General features: G+C 42.0%; 1 protein-coding gene across 1 annotated transcript in view; it reads right to left on the bottom strand.

The window, feature by feature from the left end:
- Nucleotides 1-4,968, bottom strand: part of USP12 (ubiquitin specific peptidase 12) — a 36,714-nt gene extending 31,746 nt beyond the window's left edge. Inside the window, exon 1 of the mRNA XM_042838957.1 lies at nt 4,829-4,968. Coding sequence (XP_042694891.1) covers nt 4,829-4,876 — 48 coding nt within the window. The 5' untranslated portion in view covers nt 4,877-4,968. The remainder of the gene's footprint in view (nt 1-4,828) is intronic.
- Between the last annotated feature and the right edge of the window lie 12,963 nt (nt 4,969-17,931).

Raw genomic sequence — 17,931 nt, 5'->3', positions numbered from 1 at the left:
ATACACTAAACCATTATGGTTATATGCTACAAAACTTATCTAGGGTTAAGTGGGTTTTCTTCTTCATGTTTTTTTAAGACTGAAAGATCAAACAGATCTGATTTGAAATACAACATTTGTTAAAAGCATTTTACTTTTAGAAACTTCCTAAACCAGGAAAACAAAAGTTGACCCCTACATGGGCCTTCTATACTCTTCCTTCCTTCAACAGATACTCTAGAGAAATGTAAACAATCTTAATTAAGGGACAGACACCCTTCTACCACATTCTTACAAAGTCATTCCTACAAGTCTTGATGCAAATCACTTGCTTTGCCAATTTAAAAAGTAACAAAGCCCACATAAATGATCATCAGAATAATCAACCCTTGTGCAGTAATGGGATCAGCTGGTCCCACTGACACAGCTAAAAATTCACTGCTGGCAAGACCAAGTAGGTATTCCATTGTTTCTTTGTGCTTAGAACCCGATAAATGAATGTTCACATGTAAGTCAAATGACACAGGCACATTTATATAATTGAAATTATTTAAGTAGTGAGCCAACTAAGAAATTCTGTGCTGTGACAAATACTGCTTTGCAGCTATACAGTTTCAGTGCTTTCTTCTTCATGTGTTGTATTTCACGTTTGTTTTATATGAATTTTTAGTTACATTTAGAGTCAAACGTGTCCAAAGTAATTGGTGCATTTTAAGCACTGCCCCAAACCCAGCATTTTAAGCAGCAAGTGTGTAGCTTTATTTTTTTATTACTATATTGCAACATGTTGCACCTACAAAAATGACAATGACAAATGCCACAATCATGTCACAATCATTATGAAAAATTCTCCTTATTGCAACTCCAACCAATGAGTGAAGCTCCCTGCAGTGGTACAGGCTCTTGAACCAACTGTCTAACACACACTTCTCCGAAAGTGAACTGGAACAGGCTGCCCAGGGAGGTTGTGGAGTGTCCTTCTCTGGAGATGTTCAAGACCTGCCCGGATGCCTACTTGTGTGACCTGCTGTAGGGAACCTGCTTTGGCAGGGGGGTTGGACTTGATGATCTCTGGAGGTCCCTTCCAACCCCTACAGTTCTGTGATTCTGTGAAAAGTGAGTGTAACAGAATCATGAAAACAGAACACATTTCAGAACACTCCAGTCCAATGATGAAGGCAGATTCAGGTCACCATGCCAAGGTGAAATGGCATGGCTGAGACGCAGCACATGCTCCTCCTTGCCAGCCCTGCTACATAAGCAAGTCAGTCAGCTGGATAAAGGAACACCACAATGCTGCTGTTTTCCCTGTGTCAGCTCTCTCACCCTCTTGCTTTCTTTTCTGCTACCTTCTCACTTTGAAGCGATGTTTTTCCTTGCTGCAACTCTCAATTATCACTCCTTTGAGCTCGAGTCTTCCTTATGCTTTCCTGCAGAATCTGTAAAAACTGATAATTGATTACTGTCTAAGTATTACAATTTGTGCTTGAGAGTAGAGTGCAAACTAAAGGAACAAGAGCAAGTACATAGCAGCCATTCCGTCTGAGTTCAAGCCCTGGCAAACATCAATTTACATTAAGTGCAGATTTCACAATTAGGTTTGAAAAACCTACTGCAAACAGATAGTTCCCTGAGCAGTAATGAAGCCCATACATGCAAACCTATCTCAAAGTTTATAGTAAACTCTGCCTGCAATTAAGTGTTTAATAAAACCTCTCCATTGTGACTTCTGTGGCAGGTTGCACTGCTGCCTTCCCTAAGCTCTGCCTGTTTCCTCTCAGCAGCCTCCAGCCCCACATGCTTGTATTAACATTAGCATCTACAAGACCTCTTCATTCTTGTCAAATGTGACTGAAACAGGCAGAAGGGTACCGGGGGGTAAGGAGAGAGGCAGGAAAAGGATGGTAGGCAACGATTCAGCATGACTGGTGCGTGCACACGGTGCATTCAAAAATAAACCTAAAACCAAAAATTTCTACTGTAAGAAACACACAAACTCCTCAGGCAGAACACACTATTGCATCATTAAATCTACATTTAGCTACAGACTGTGTGTTTGATGGCATTTTTTGAAATCTGAATTAGTCACTGAGGACTTTCTACAGTAATACTAGCCAAGTACGCTGACCCTGCGTATGAGATGCTAAACTAGTAGGGAACAATTAAACAAATGCCTGAAACATTAAGCAAAAGATTTTCATGTCAAATACTACAGCTGGTGGATTAGCATCACATCTAAATTTCACTATGGTTTTTCAGGTTGTGCTAACATAACCAACGAATTTCTAGAAGAAACACTGAAAAACAAGTACCAGCTCTACTGGTACTTGTTACCAGTACCTTATCGTAACTTCCTTCTGTACGTCTGAGATGGACACCTCCATAGCTTTTGATCTATCCTCTCTACTCCAGCTACTAGAAGACTTGATACCTTTCTATGACTGCTAAGCATTTGCTGGACTCTAGACAGCAGAAGCAAAGTCAGAAGGACTGTATTCAGCCCTAATTTTACATGAGTATAGCTTGGGACATATCTTTGTTGCAAGTTGCACAGGTTGTTTTACCATTTCCCAACCATGCGTAAAACCTCCTATCATTCAGACAACTAAGAGTTGTTTTGCAGCTGAATGCATGGATGAGGGTAAAATGCCAGGCTCTACTTCTACTGCAAAGACATTTAAACAAACCAACCAACCCAATCACCCATACCCTTGCCCATTTGGCAAAAAGAATAGTGCAGCACATAAGCCACACAAGAGAAAAGTTGCTTTCCAGTTCCTTTCTGCAATCTTGTGCTTTGTAATTAAGGCTTACTACAGCACAGGAGTGGTGATATAGGGAAAAGAAATCCAAAGAACCCTGAAGGGATAGAATAGGAAGACCTGCAGTACTACTGATATAAACACTGGAGTATAGATGCAGCATGAACTAATGAAGCATGAACTACATTTTGTAGACAGAATGTGCTTCTGCAACATCACCTCAAAAGGCACTGTGGCCTTTCTGACATCACTCTTCACCATACCCCATTGACCAGTGCTGGAAAATCCACCTTATTACTTTCCAATATTCAGAGCTTCAGAGAAAAGGATGCATTGTATTTAAGTGAGTAAGCAGCAGTGAAAACTTGAATTTGGATACAAAAAAGAAAGTCATAAAATGAATGACTGAGATTGAAGAGATTATTCAGCGTGGCTCCGATAGGTCTGTTACAGGCCACCAGCACACAACATGTGTTAGGTTTGTGAATACACAAACCATCTTGTGGCAAAAATTGCCTGCTGCTGGTTTTGTACTAGCCAGACGTCAGGTGAGAATCAACCTGAGAATTGTTCCAATAGGCTTAGGGAAAAGGCAAGGAAATGTTCTGAGAATCTTCAGAAACTTGTCTGAGAGTTTATCAAATGGTAGCTTGTCACTAAGAATTGCCAGAAAAAGAAAAAAAAAAGAAAAAAAGAAAGTATTACTCAGCATTTATATTCTTGTTTCTGCAAAATCAATGCTTACACATGATTATTATGACTTCCTTAACATTTAAAAGATCTGCCTGGCCATAACCACATCGTTCTCAACAATTCCTACGTAAATATCAAGTACCTCTCCACGCTACCTTCACTGAAACAGCCAATTCCTATATTAAGAACTGCTAAACTTTTACAGGGGGTATCCTGAGCCAGCTGTCCTCTCTCCTGCAGTACCACTAAATCTTAAGCACCAGAAAAGGCACAGGAAAAATCTCATACTTGGGGTCTATCCACCTCAGAATACACAATTACAATTGGACAAGGAATACCTCATTGACATCAGAATTTTGGCTTCACTGGTACAGACAATTAATTGCGAGGTTTTTAGTTGAAAAAAAATTGTTTAGGTACTGATTTGTATGCCAGTGACAAAACACCATCACCAACAACCACACACACAGGAAATTTTCAACCATATGCCTGGGTGATCCACACCTACAGCTTTCATACTGTTACAAGTAGAGAAGTGAGGTCCCATAATGGGCCTAAATCAAGGGACTGGCACTGAGTCTACGATGACAGAATGTCCAGCAGGCAGCTGTGGGTAAAGGCTCACGGATCAATCACAGTCTAGTGTGAAATTTAACCACTCCAGAGAACGAGAACTGCTGTTCCTTCATTTGGCCATACAAAGACCTTGGCGTACAGCTCCTGCATTCAGGGAATCGGACCCTTGGAGTTCAGATGAGAAGCTGTCATCTCCCACGTCGCAAAGAGCGCTGCTCCAGCCGGGGGGCGGCCACCTGAGCCACCTCCACAGGCAGCCACTCCACATTCTCTCGGGCCACCTCTGCAATGCCCGCTGGAGACACCGAAGCCTCTCTGCGGTAAGCTTTATGAAAATCATAAATCGGCGTCCAGAACGCACCCATCAGCATTTTCCACTGCTCAAAATCACGGCACGTTACAACGCCAACCCAGCAACTGAACAACCAGAGGCAGAGGCTATTTTTCCCCTCCGCTCTCTCCTCCCGCCCCCGTGGCAGCAGCGCAAGGGCCGCCGCAGCCCGGAGCCCCTCACGACGCGGCGCGGTGCCCACGAGTCCCAGCGCGCGCTGCCGGACGGCGCACAGCGGGACGGCCCCGCGCAGCACCGGCACGCGGCTCCGCGGCCCGGGATGGGCAGGCACGGGCGGCTCCCGAGGAGACCCTGTCCTGAGCGCCTCCGTCGGAAAGCCCCCGAGCTCTGCCCTTCCCCTGGGTGCAGCCTCCCAAAGCCGATTAACTACGCTGGCCCCCGATCCCCACCCACGGAGCGCGGTTCTGCCCCACCACCCGCCCCGCGGACCCCTCCGAACGGCGCGGTCCCTTAGTCGCTCACTCACCATGGTACAGATGGAGGCGATTTTGGAGACCGTCATTAGGATTTCCATCCGCCCAGCGCCATCTTCCGCCCAATCACAGCGCCGAGCGGGGCCGGGCCGGGCCGGGCCGAGCGGGAGTAGGAGGGGATGGGGAGGGCAGAGCGTACCGCCCCCGCCGGCGCCCACCGCGGGACTCCCGCAGCCCGGCGGGCCCCTAACAGCCGTACGAACGACTCACGACTCGGCGCCTCGCAGCCTCGCCCACGCGAGCCCGCCCCGCCTCACGCCGGGCCCTCGCTCCGCCGGGTCACCGGCCACCTCCCGGCCCGCCGCCCGGCCCCGCCCCCGAGCCGGCTCCCGCCGCGCCGAGCGCCGCCGGGCACGCATGCGCGGGGCGGGGCCTCGGCCGCCTGAGGCGTGGGCGTCGCGCCTCGGTGTGCGGGGAGTGGTGGGGCGTGAGGGCTGTGTCTGGGCGCTGCGAGTTTTGCTTTTCCGGGTGTTTCCGCCTCTCTCTGCTTCCCTCGCGCTGTCTCTAGATTAATGGCCCCGAGGTTTCACCGAGTCTAGGACCGACTCCCCCGGCCTCTGTTATTTCCAAAATAAAGTTGATCCGTAGAGTCGCTGCTTGCATCAGCCGCTCAAGGTGTCTGCTTAGGGATGAGATGAATCATCTCGACGTGCTTCTTCTTCTGTGCACTGCAGCGGCAATCTGGATGAGTCGTTCAAGATGTTTATGTCTACATTAGCCATGTTCCACCCTGTCTTTTTGCATATATGGAAGCACGGAGCAGATTGAGATGCATTACAATTCATAATGCATAAGACGACCTAGGTCATAAAGACATACTTTCACCATAAAAAACATACATTAATATCTATAAAATCAAATTATGATCCATTTTTCAGACTGGATATTAGGGAAAGGGTCTGTGCCAGAGGGCGGTGGGCACGGAACAGCCTGCCCAGGGCTGTGGGCGCAGCCCCGAGCGCCGGAGCTCAGGGAGCGTTTGGACAGAGCTCTCAGACACAGGGATTGATTTTGGGTGGTCCTGTTTGAAGCCAGGGACTCCATGTTCCTGTGGGTCCCTTCCAACTCGGATCTTTTGTGATTCTATGGTTCCATGATCCTCAGAAGTAAACATTCCTTAGCAACTAAGTTAATGGGAATAAAGAATAAGTTTTCCTTCAGCTAAAGCATAAAGAATGTGACTTTAAAAAGTTTTTATGTCTGAACTCTTTATTGAAACGTGAAATATTCTTGAGCTTTTATATAACAGCTGTGATCTAGAAGTGTATATTTCAAAAGTATAATATTTGAGAAAATGAGTGCTTCTTGGATGACTGCGTTGTGTAAGTGTTGCCACAGAAACAATGGGGGAGGACAGCATCAAGAGAATGAGAAATAGAAACAAAAGAAGTGGATTGGCCATCTATGAGAAAAAAGAAAAAAGCAAGAAAGGATATTTGACCAGCTAGACACATCAAGCCATCGGATATCCAGCAGTTCATCTACTGAAATTCAAAGCTGCAAGATAAATTTGTAGGAGGACTGCTGTAAGTATTAGTCAGCCACGCTGCAGGACATACTCCTGTATAACCCCAGGAGAACAAAGTGCTCAAAGATAGCAGAAGGACAATATGGCACAGAACTGCAAAATGTTATTTCACTACTGCAGAAGTTTGTACAATTAGTTGAGATATAATTCAGTTTGCAACCAATTATGTGACTTTGAGTGAAACTGTGAAGGCCATAGAGAACTGAAGAATCTTGAAAGGCAGTCATGGAAAGCCAGAGATGGTATTGAAGTTTCTATCTGTCTATAAATTATAGGGCAGAATATAGTTGGAAACACAGAGCAGATCACACCAAGAGAAAATTTAAATATTGTGCAATATTGATCTACATTTAAAAAACGTGGGGGGGATACATGGCTATGCTGGCCTGTATCTGACAGGTGTGAGGCTAATTGTGGCTGGAGACTAAGCAGAGGAGCTGGAAAGATGTTGAATTAGTACAGGCATATTGAAAACAGCAACAGTGTGTAAACTGAGATGCTGCATTGTGATCAAATTGAAATCATGCAGAGATTGGACACCATCACTTAATTGTCATGACTAAGCCCTTAGGGCAAAAGGAATTTTGAGTTTCTTTTCCTCTCCTCTCCTCTCCTCTCCTCTCCTCTCCTCTCCTCTCCTCTCCTCTCCTCTCCTCTCCTCTCCTCTCCTCTCCTCTCCTCTCCTCTCCTCTCCTCTCCTCTCCTCTCCTCTCCTTTTTAACCAATATAGATAGGGTAGACCAGGATTGTGTGTGGGTGTGTACACACACTCACGTTTGTGGAGATTGAGCTCTGAGAGCAGTTACAAGTTCTGGTAGTGCATATAGATCATTACAGTAACAAACCCTGCCTGAGAGAAGACATCAGTTCTATCTTGTATCCTCAAGGAGAGACAAGTCCACCTGATGAAGCGAGACAAGCATCTTTGCCAGCCATAGGAGAACTTTCAGGTAGGAACAGGGAAGGGAGATGGCAACACACAGGGAAGAGAAGAAATAGTAGTCAAGGGCAGTAAGAAAATGGTGCAGCATGCATGTTGGGAATAAGAGACCTCAGGAATGATGAAATAGGGTGTGTGAGAGGCCACCCACCTCAAGGGTATGCACACAAACGCCTACAGACTGGGAAGCAAGCAGGAGAAACTAGCGCTCTGCAAGTATGACGTGGTGGGAGTTTGTTACAGATCACTTCATCAGGCAAATTAAGTCTTCTGTAAGGAATTTGAGGGAGACTTAGATCCCAGACTGATGAGGGATTTCATCCTACCTGACATCTGCTATAAGCACAACAATCACAATGCAAGCAGTCAAGATTTCTGAAAGGTGCAGACGATTTATTGATACTGGATGGGCCAGCCACAGGTGATTGCAGCTGGATCTGCCATGCCAGCAAGGCAGAACCATGGGATGTGGGTGGCAGTCGGTGTCTTGGTCACCAAAGCCTTTGCTGTAGTAACTGAGGAAAGGTGTCTGTGATCCTGAGAAGACCACAGGAAGATAGCAGCAGACTACACACCCTGTGCTTTAGAGAGAAGACTTCAGCTTATTCAGCAGCTCTGATTGAAGAGCTGGCAAGAGAGCATGAGAATTGTCCATCCTAATAATGAGGAAAACAAATAGTATTTGTTTTCAGCAACAGGAAAGCAAAATTTATATGATCTAAAGAAGAGAAAAACAGTGACTAAATGGGAAATTAAGGTCAGGGTTATCATAAGATCTATACTGCATGGTAAATTCATTCTAGTCAAATGTTTTAGTATAGGCACAAGCAGAGCTTCTTAAAGATATGGTGAACAGGTCACGCCTGCAGATGTGAGCTGTGTTATGGAGTGGTAAATGAAAAGAAATTAAGAGTTCAAAGTGGGCAAGCCATTCTGCCTCTAAAGTCTCTCACACTGTGTAGCTGTTACAAAATATTTGAATGACCATGATACCTAGAAACAAAAATCAGAGGCCAAAGTCCTTTGCCTAAGTAGATTCTATGTAAGACATGGAGAGAAAATCCATTCTGTCTTCTGAAGATTTTATAATCCAAATTTGTAGAGGCACCAATCGAAACAGAGGAGCAAGAGAAAACATAACAAGTATGAACTGCTGCCACTCACCCTGTGCCTCTCGTTGTTTCATAATCCCATGGTTTGGCAGCAGCCCAGCTTACTCAAAGGTGAGTGGGTAGGCTAGATTTTAAAACTGAAGATCAGCGCAGTACAGGTATGTTTGTGCCTGTTTCATCTCTGCAACAATAGGAGGCTTTGCTGAGTCTGAAGAACATCAGGTTTTTATTAGCGTTGCTTGTCAACAGGATTGGTCCCATGAATCTCTTTCTCCACTCTGCTAACAAGTCAAACCACCAGCCAGTCAGGCTGTTGCTGCAGTATCTGAATGCAGACAGATTGCATCTGTTGTTGGACTAGTATGTAGTGTGACCAAAAGATCATAGCATAATAGGACCATAAAATAATAGGATATTTCTGGTTGGAAGGGACCTCTGGAGGTCTCTGGCCCAACCACCTGCACACAGCAGAGTTGGCTCTCAAGTCAGAAGGCTGCTTTGTGTATATACTTCTTTATTTGCTTTGGAAACTCATAATTTTTGATCCAGATAGCTCCTGCAAAAAGACCACGTGAATTCACCAGCTGGATTTTGATTGACACATAGCCCAGTGAAGGTCATCCACCATCCTCATGGTGGAGTAACCAGTCCTGCTCTAAATATACACTTTAACTTATAGACAACAAGTATTACAGGACTTATGCTACAAGGTAACTGAATGGGACATGTAAGATTTTTTCCACAATTTCTATTCCATAATTCCAAGAAAACCCGAAGCAGAATGCAAATTACACAGAATTGGAAACTTAACACATTATGTAAGTGAAATTGGATTCTTCCTGAGAACAAGAGACACTAATGAGAAATATATTTCAAAAGTGCTGTTATATCAAATCATCTTGGACTGACTGAAAATACTTCAATATCTATATTAGTAAATTAGTATTTGTAAATTATGGTTCTAGTACATTTCCAGGAAATCAGGCTTTGTTCAGGACAGCTGTACAAGCTGTCTGGGAGCCATGACAGGGAGTGATGGTTGTCAGACTGAACATGGGAGGACTCAGGCAAGCTTTTCAACAGGTGAGACAACACATTTTATTCATTGTTTCAAAATAAGAAATTCAATCTCACTTATAAACAAGGCCTCAAGAAATTGTTCTCACAGAAAACTATACAATGATGGAAAACTATGAAATTTATGAAAATTAAGCTTTTACTTAAGATAAATATTATTTTATTCCTTACCACTTTTCATCAATAAATATTGGAATATTTTACAAATAAATATGAGAAATTATTAGACATATATGAGAATTATTAGACAAATTTTGTAAACAGGAAAAGATAGGTGAAGGGGAGTTCTCATGCAGAGTAAGTTTGGCTCATGTTGATTTATACCTTATTTCAGAAGACCAAAGCTTTCCTCAATCAGTGTGGCTTTGTTTCTAAGCAGAGAGTAATATTTGTTTCTTGCAGAGTTCACAGATGAAGCTACTTTAATACTTGCCTTTTTTGCAGCTGAACTTATATGGATCACCTTGCTACATATGCAGCTGGTAAATAATTCACCTTTTATTATACAGAGGATTTTCAGCATCCGAAAAGTTTAAAGTTTAGAAGGGAAAGTAAATAAAATAAATTAAAAATGCTACTGAACTGAATAAAGATTTCTATCAAAAGCACTTAAAACACACATCAGTTAAGACAGTTGTCCTATAAGACTGTAAAATAGAAGAATTCAGTTGTACTGAAAACAACAGTAGATTTCTAAAATGTTCTCTCTCTTTGAGTCTCTAGACTCAAAAAAGTTGGAGTTCTGCTTAGAAAAAGTGCCCATTTATATAGCAATAAATTCTTTTGAAAAACACTGTCATATACTGCAAGAGAAATCTGTATATTTTGGGTCCCAGTGATCTTGATGGGATGAAAGGACGCAAACTGGGCATTAAAACAGTAACTGTACACTTTTTGATACTGTTCTGAACAGCTGCAGAGGCCTCTGCAGGTTTCTTTGGAGAAGCAGGGCCACTATTTAAAAATGAGGTAGTTTAATATTGTAATGAAATACTATTATTGATTTCTTAAAAAGGTAATGGATTTGATCCTTGACACATGCACTAAAGGAACCATTGTTATCAGCTCACTCTCTATGGAACAAAAACCTTGGAAGTCAGTGACAGTTCATGTGTGTGCTAAACCTATCTTGGAAAATCTATTACTAGAAGTGAGGTATAGGATCCTTCTTCAGTGCATGTGTTCTCTCTCAGAACACCTAGCAAAGCTTCCCTACTACAGTCAGCAAGACGGTACTTTTGTGATCTCTGCAGCATTTCTCCAAAAACAAGATCAGCTGTCATGTTATAACAACACTGACGCACAGCATGACAACAGGCAGCCCCCAGGTAAAGAGTCTTTGTACAATTTCAGCCCTCAGCCTCCTCCACTAATCAGTTCGTTACAGTACCAAGATGCAAAAGCAACTGAGGAGGAATATGTAAAACAGCATGCACATAGCAGATAGTGGAAAAGCACGTAGTGGAAAAAATGATCAATAGGGGGTGGAAAAATTACTCAAAACAGCTTTCTGGAGATAATCAAGTTGTTAAAGAGCATTTACTGTTAATAGTCTGTGTTTTTCATTAAACTAATGGGTGGTTCATTATTTCTGTTTTAAACGAAACATATGTCGCAGTTAGCAATATTTTGTGTTTCCACTGATCTAAAGCAATTATTCAAGTGTGTGTTGCAATCAGTTCTTAAACAATGCTCTCTTTGTCAGCAATATAGAAGTAGAGTCATTTTAATTTTTTTCTCTTGATAGATTTACACCCTGGAAGACCCACAGTTCCCTTCTTTACCTGCACATGGTCAGTTAAATGCTACCATCTGGTTATACTTATAATTTAGGTTTTTCTACATAGAAAAATATAAGATAGATTGTTGCATGTATATCAGAACTGACAGTGCTTAATTTTGTGTGTATTAGCACCCTGTGCCTTTACAGTGCAGTAACCCAGGCATCACCTCTTTGTCCTTAATGACCTCATTGCCTCGATCCATTTCTCCTGCAATTTCATTTCTCTCTGCCCCCCTGCAGCATTTCTTGCCATTTGCCCTTCTTTTCCTTTACCCAATTTTGCCCCTTTTCCTGCACTGCTTCTTCCTCACAGGTTGGCTGTGGCTGCCTTAGAACAGCACAGATGCTGTTTAGCTCACGTTACTATTTTGCATATTCCATTAAGATCTCCATAGCATTTCACAGATATTAATGGACTGATCTTTAACATAAGTATGTGCTTCTTAAATATGTGCTATTATTCCCATTATACATATGGGAAAGGTGGTCAAGGTTATTTTTGGTTGGTCATAGGCTGGTCAAGCTTATCTTTGTTAATTCTCAGTTTCACTTCTCCTTGACTCATCATTACTTTGTTCTTTTCTGGCTGTACTTATTTGTTGAGAGCAGATGTTGTCTCAATGACAGGGGTCATCAGAGCGTAGCCAACTCTAATTGTTATCATAAGCCTTGTGATATCTGGTAGTTCCCTTCATAGATCCCAGTCCCTGGGGTAAGGTGATGAAGATTACTTGAGTTGCTAGCTCAATAAGCTAGAAAACTGAAAGATGTGATAATAGAATACTGGAAATGTTCAAAACACTATGAAAATAAAACACACTTTTTTTTTTTAATGCAACTATTCTGCTGTATTTTGCGGTATCATTGATTTTGTTTTGGATTAATGATTTAAGAAACTGACACATCTGGGACTGCAAATGTTAAGAATCATTTCCCATTGTGGAAAGGAGGCTGGCTGCAAAAAGGAAATCACTCAATGAAGGCTAATGCATACTTGGCACAAATTTCAACTCTGCAAAAGCACCTTGGAAAAAGTATAAGTGGAACTGTAATCATATGTGAAATGCCTTAATGCAGAGAACAGCATTTTTTACTCCTGTTATTTCTGTATTTGATTCTTCTTTTCTTTCAAGAAGAATCTATGAAGGCAGAAGAGGATTTTCTTCACTCATCTGAAGATATGTACAACTACAAGAAGACATTTGCTGAGAGACTTACAACAATCAGCTCAGCACTTGACTTTGCAATAATTCTGGTTACTTCATACATTATTAAAAAGAGCATTTGGTAGCACTTAAAATGAATATCATTCAACTCTGTCTTTATGTACTCATACAGAAAAGTGAATTTTATGTGGTGTATTTTGAAGAAAGAATTTATGCTTACTGGAATTCAGCTAAGACTAAATAGAAAACATTACTTGAAATAAAACTAGAAATATGTTATAAGGCCCTTTCCTCCAGCAAGATTGTTTGCCATTTCATAAGCAATTAAAGACAATGATGTTAGGGACTCTGCTTAGAACAATTAAAGAGAAATACAAATGGCTACCTTGGATGCCAATAAACCAATACAAATTCACAGAGTGCTTATAAAATAGAAGATTACTCCACAAACATTTTTACTTTATCAGTGTTACAAAGTTGGAATCATAGACTAATGCAATCTCTGCTACCTATGGAAGTTGTAAGTCCAATACTCTGCAAAAACAAATGCAGCTAGATCAGATTGCTCAGGGCCATGTCCAGTCAAGTTTTAAATAGCTCCAAGAGTGTAAATTTCACCAACTCTCTTAGCAATTTAGCTCAGTTTTGTACCACCTTTACTATAGAAATGTTTTCATTATTTTGAGTCAGAAATTTTCCATATTCTAACTTGTGTCCATTGCCTCTCATCCTCTACTGTGCACCTCAGGAGGTCTCTGGCTCCACCTTCCCTGTATTCTCCCATCACACAGTGGAAAACAGATATAGAAGATCCCCTCTGCCTTCTTTGCTAGCTGAACAAAGCTAGCCCTCTCAACTTCTCCAATGTCCCTATGCTTCAGTCCATTAAAGTCTTACTGGCTTTCTGCTGGGCTTGCTCCTGTATAACTTCATTTTTGCATCCTGGGGAGGTCAGAACTGGACACAGTACTCAAGATGTGGTCTCACAAGTGCCAAAACAGAGATAAATAGATCCTTTTTGTGCTGGTCAATAGTCATGGATGTAGGTGAGTTTGCAGCAAGGGCACACTGCTGTTGTCGGACAGGATCCTCAGATGTTTTTCATGGAATTAATTATAGAATCATAAAACGGCTTAGCTTGGAGTGGACCTTAAAGCTCAACTAGTTCCAGCCCCTCTGCCATGGGCAGGGTTGCCAACCACTATATCAGGCTGCCCAGGATCCCATCCAACCTGTCCCTGAATGCCTCCAGAGGTGGAGCATCCACATCCTCTCTGGGCAGCCTGTTGCAGTGCCTCAACACCTTAGTAAAAAATGTATTCTTAACATCTAAGCTAAATTTCCTGTTTTACTTTAAAGCCATTCCCTCTTGTCCTGTCACTATCGGACCTTGTAAACAGTTGGTCCCCTCCTGCTTGTAAGCTCCTTTCATTTACTCAAATGCTGCAACGGATTCTGCCTGCAGCCTTTTCTTCTCCAAGCTAAACAAGCCCAAGTCTCTCAATCTATCTTCACAAACTACTTTTGATCATCTTTGTGTCCCTCCTCTGGGTGGGCTCCAACTGCTCTGTGTCCCTTCTGTACTGGAGGCCCCAGGCCTGGACACAATAATCCAGACAAGGGCAGACTAGAGGGGGACAATTCTGTCTCCCTCCCTGCTGGCCACTCCTCTTTTGATGCAGCCCAGGATACTGGCTGCAAAAACTCACTGATGGCTCATGTCCATCTTTTCATCCATTAGGATCTCCAAATCCTTCTCCACAGGGTTGCTCTCAGTGTGTACTTCTTCCAATCTGTACTCATATCTGGGATTGCTTTGACTCAACACCTTGCACTTGGATGTGTTAAACCTTATTAGATCTTTATGTGCCCATTTTGAGATTCTTCAGCTCTCTCGAGATGGCATCCCTTCCTTCTATTGTGTCAACTGCAACACTCAGCTTAGAGTCATCAGCAAACTTGCTGAGGGTATGCTCAAATCCCACTGCCTTTGTCATTGATCAAGATGTTGAAGAGCACTGTTCCCAAGATGGACGCCTGGGGGATACCACTTGTGACCGGCCTCCATCTCAACATAGAGCTGTTGACAGCAACACCTCTGGCTACAACCATCAAACCAATTCTTTGTTCACCCAACAGTCCAGCCTTCAAACCCATAGCTCTCCAATTTAGAGATAAGGATGTGGTGTGGGAGCATGTCAAAGGCTTTGCACAAGACCAGTTGCCTTCCCTTTGTCCACCAGTGCTGTCACTCCATCACAGAAGGCCACCAGATTGGTCAGGCATGATCTGCCCTTGGTGAAGCCATGCTGGCTGTCTTGGATTGCCTCCTCATCTTGTGTGTGCTTTTCATCAAAGCGACTTTCCATGCAGTCAGCTCTCACCTGTTCTGTTGCACTGGATTATTAAAATCTAGGAGCAGGACTTTCCATTTGTCTATCCTCAACCTCAGTGTCCCTGTCATTCCATTTCTCCAGTCTCCGTCAGTCCCTCTCAATAGCAGTTCTGTCCTCCAATGATTTGACCACATTCAACAATTATGTATCATGCTCAAGCTCATCTGAGAATTGTCATGAAACAAAAGAAAACAACACACCACACTTGTTTTTATAATGCAGTTTCATTGATATTTCATCAGTTCAAACTCAGTAGGCCATTACAATAAACTGTTCTTATATACGATGCTCCGTGTCACGCATTGCACTTCAGATGTCAGGTATTACATTTCAGCTGCATATTTAGATCTATGTAAAGCTGAATCTCTTTTCCCTCCAAAGTTAAGCCTGTCTTAAAAAAACTAATGGCCGTAGGTTGTGCTCTGTTAAATATACTCCGTTATACTTTATAGTGAATAAAACAGTCACACGCTAGAAATCAGATAAGAAAAAGGGTAACTGAGACTAAGACTGGCCCCTACCAGCCAGCCTGAATTTTTTCCTAGAGTGTACTTGTTTTGCTTTGGCCAATCCATATTACACTGACTAGTAGTCAATTCTGTCCATGCCTGTTTATTCCTTACAGAAAAAAAAAAAAATCTTTAAAGACACCGAGAGTTTTTTCTAAGCAAAATCATTACTATTTAAGAACTGAGTTGGTGCCACTGCAGTCACCAGGAGGTCTGCCACTGCATGAGAGTTAGATTGAAAACTGTCTCTTAGTTCTCAGTTATCAAATTAAGGACAATCACTGAAACACTTAGGGCCAAATAAATAAATAAATAAATAATCAGCCCTTGGGGCTTCATATTTAATGGATTTGATAAAAAGAGGAAATGTCTCAGAAATAATTAGTGTACTGTAAGATAGCTGGACTGTTTTTACAGTTCGGATCGCTGATACTCAAGAGCAATGAGTGGGAATGGCAGGAAATCTGTGGAGCTTGCTGTGCATTTGGAGGCTCCAAGAGCCTGGATTATGTAGCCTAGAGGAACAGAGGTGTAAGGGGAACAGCATTCTTGTGTATAAATAATTACAGAAAAAAAGTCAGGGCAAACATCTTTATTCTTCAGGATAAGTTCATAACAGTTCAGACATAAACAAACAGAAAACAGCAGTGTGATTCCAACCATTAAGCTCCTTGCTTCCCAAATTGTAGTCAGTGGCTGCTGCAAAGGGTTGGGAAGGGTTTAAGAGCAACTGTGAAAAATTAGATTAAGAAAAAATAATAATTTAGAATTAATTATATGTTTCAATACCTTATATACTTCAGTACATTATCAAAAAACATGCCAACAAAAATTCCCACATTATGCAGATTTACTGCTGGCAGCAGGTCAGTTTCCTCTACAACAGAACAGTAGATAGTATCTGGCTGGCAGAGCTGGTAATTACCATGAGTGGCTAGTCACCTTTACTCAGAACTACGTACACAGTGAAGCTGATGCTAACAACATGAGGTGTTGTTTGTTCCTGATTAGATGGGTTGGGCTCAGAGGAGGTTACACAGAGATAGGTGACCTCAAAAACACAGCAGCACTTAGGAGAAGTTTGAGAAAAAAAACTGCATTAATGAAACTGGTTTTCTGAGAAGCCACTCCACTAGTAAGGGAGGAAAGGGTCACTAATTGCTTTTCAAATGAAGTTTGATAAATGGACTATACTCTTTGGTACCCATGAAAAGCTGGTCTCAGTTACACAACAAGCTCCGTGCATGTTCCTAATGATTATGTTCCAATGATTCTTAATGGTTAATAATGCAGTTTTTGCATGTATAGATATACATAGAATGCCATGTTATTCAAATAAGCCCCCGAATGACAGAATTTGTTCAATATTTCATATTTTATGCAGATTTTATGAGATAATGGTAAAATATTTTGTTTGGATTCCTGTCTACCTCTGTCTAGTACCATTTTGAATTAGCAAGTAATGTACAAGAAGCAGCAATGTACAGAAAACCTTCTCCAATGTGTGATGTGCTGGCCTCATCACCATTTTTGGTCTTTGTATCTTGCCTTTCCTTTTCTCTCAAGGGCACACTGTCACTGTTTTGTGTCCCTCTCTCTATGAAATGCTTCACTGGTGATGCAGCTCAGTTCTTACACTGATGTTAGCGCTCAGGCAACTCCGCAGCGAGCCGTTCAAGGAGTTTGTCTGTACAGTCATGTTCTTTGGAGGCAACTGGTTGCTTCAGTACAAATGTTATTGACTTAAACTCCGGGAAACTAGGCTCTGGCTTTTAATATTTACAGAATGGGTTTTGTGGAGGAACTGGACAGATTACTGGAAATAAGAAGGCTGTTAGAACCAGAATCATTGAGGTGCTAAAGAGACCTGTGAAAGGGAACAAAAGTATGACCTTGAGATGCCATTTAAGAGGATCTTTTTGAAAGGAGAGAACACTAGAATGACAGGATCAACTTCAGCACTTACACATAACTTTGAACAGTATCTTTTTGATCAATAGTGCAAGGTAAGTGCAGCACTTCTGTGGATGGGAGCCTGCTATGTGGTAAACAATCAATTTCACAATCTTGATTTCCCTTTTAAACTCTTGGGTTTGCCTTTCCATCACATTACAACTGCAGATTTTTGTATTCTTTATTTGACACCTGATCTCAGTTATTTTTACAATTTTTGCTCTAGCTATAATCAGCTGTTTTTGTTTGTTTTCTGTTTTGTTTGTTTTTCATATAAAGAATATGTTATGTAGACACATGGGAAATCTACACTCTACTGAAGTGGAATATATTTTTCACATCAAAGCACTTCACAAACTCTCATTTATTTAAATTCTTTACACATCTCTGATTAATAACCTCACAGAAATGGATGTCACACTCCAGATCTTTGTACCATTTGGTCCTCTGAGATTAAGAACAAGCTAGATCCCACTGTGCATTTAGAAATTCGGTGAAGATTTCCTGGCAACCCCACAAGCAGAATCATCATAGCTCATTTATTCTTTAGAGAGAACTGTTGTCCAGGCAGATGCTGCAAGGAAGTGGAAAGGAAGGGAAGGGAAGGGAAGGGAAGGGAAGGGAAGGGAAGG

This window comes from Centrocercus urophasianus, unplaced genomic scaffold (genome assembly GCF_019232065.1).
Source record: "Centrocercus urophasianus isolate 14NV4802_14NV808 unplaced genomic scaffold, USGS_Curo_1.0 seq_9, whole genome shotgun sequence".
Classification (NCBI taxonomy): domain Eukaryota; kingdom Metazoa; phylum Chordata; class Aves; order Galliformes; family Phasianidae; genus Centrocercus; species Centrocercus urophasianus.
Note: the sequence above shows the minus strand (reverse complement) of the source record. Positions and strands in the feature narration are given on the sequence as shown.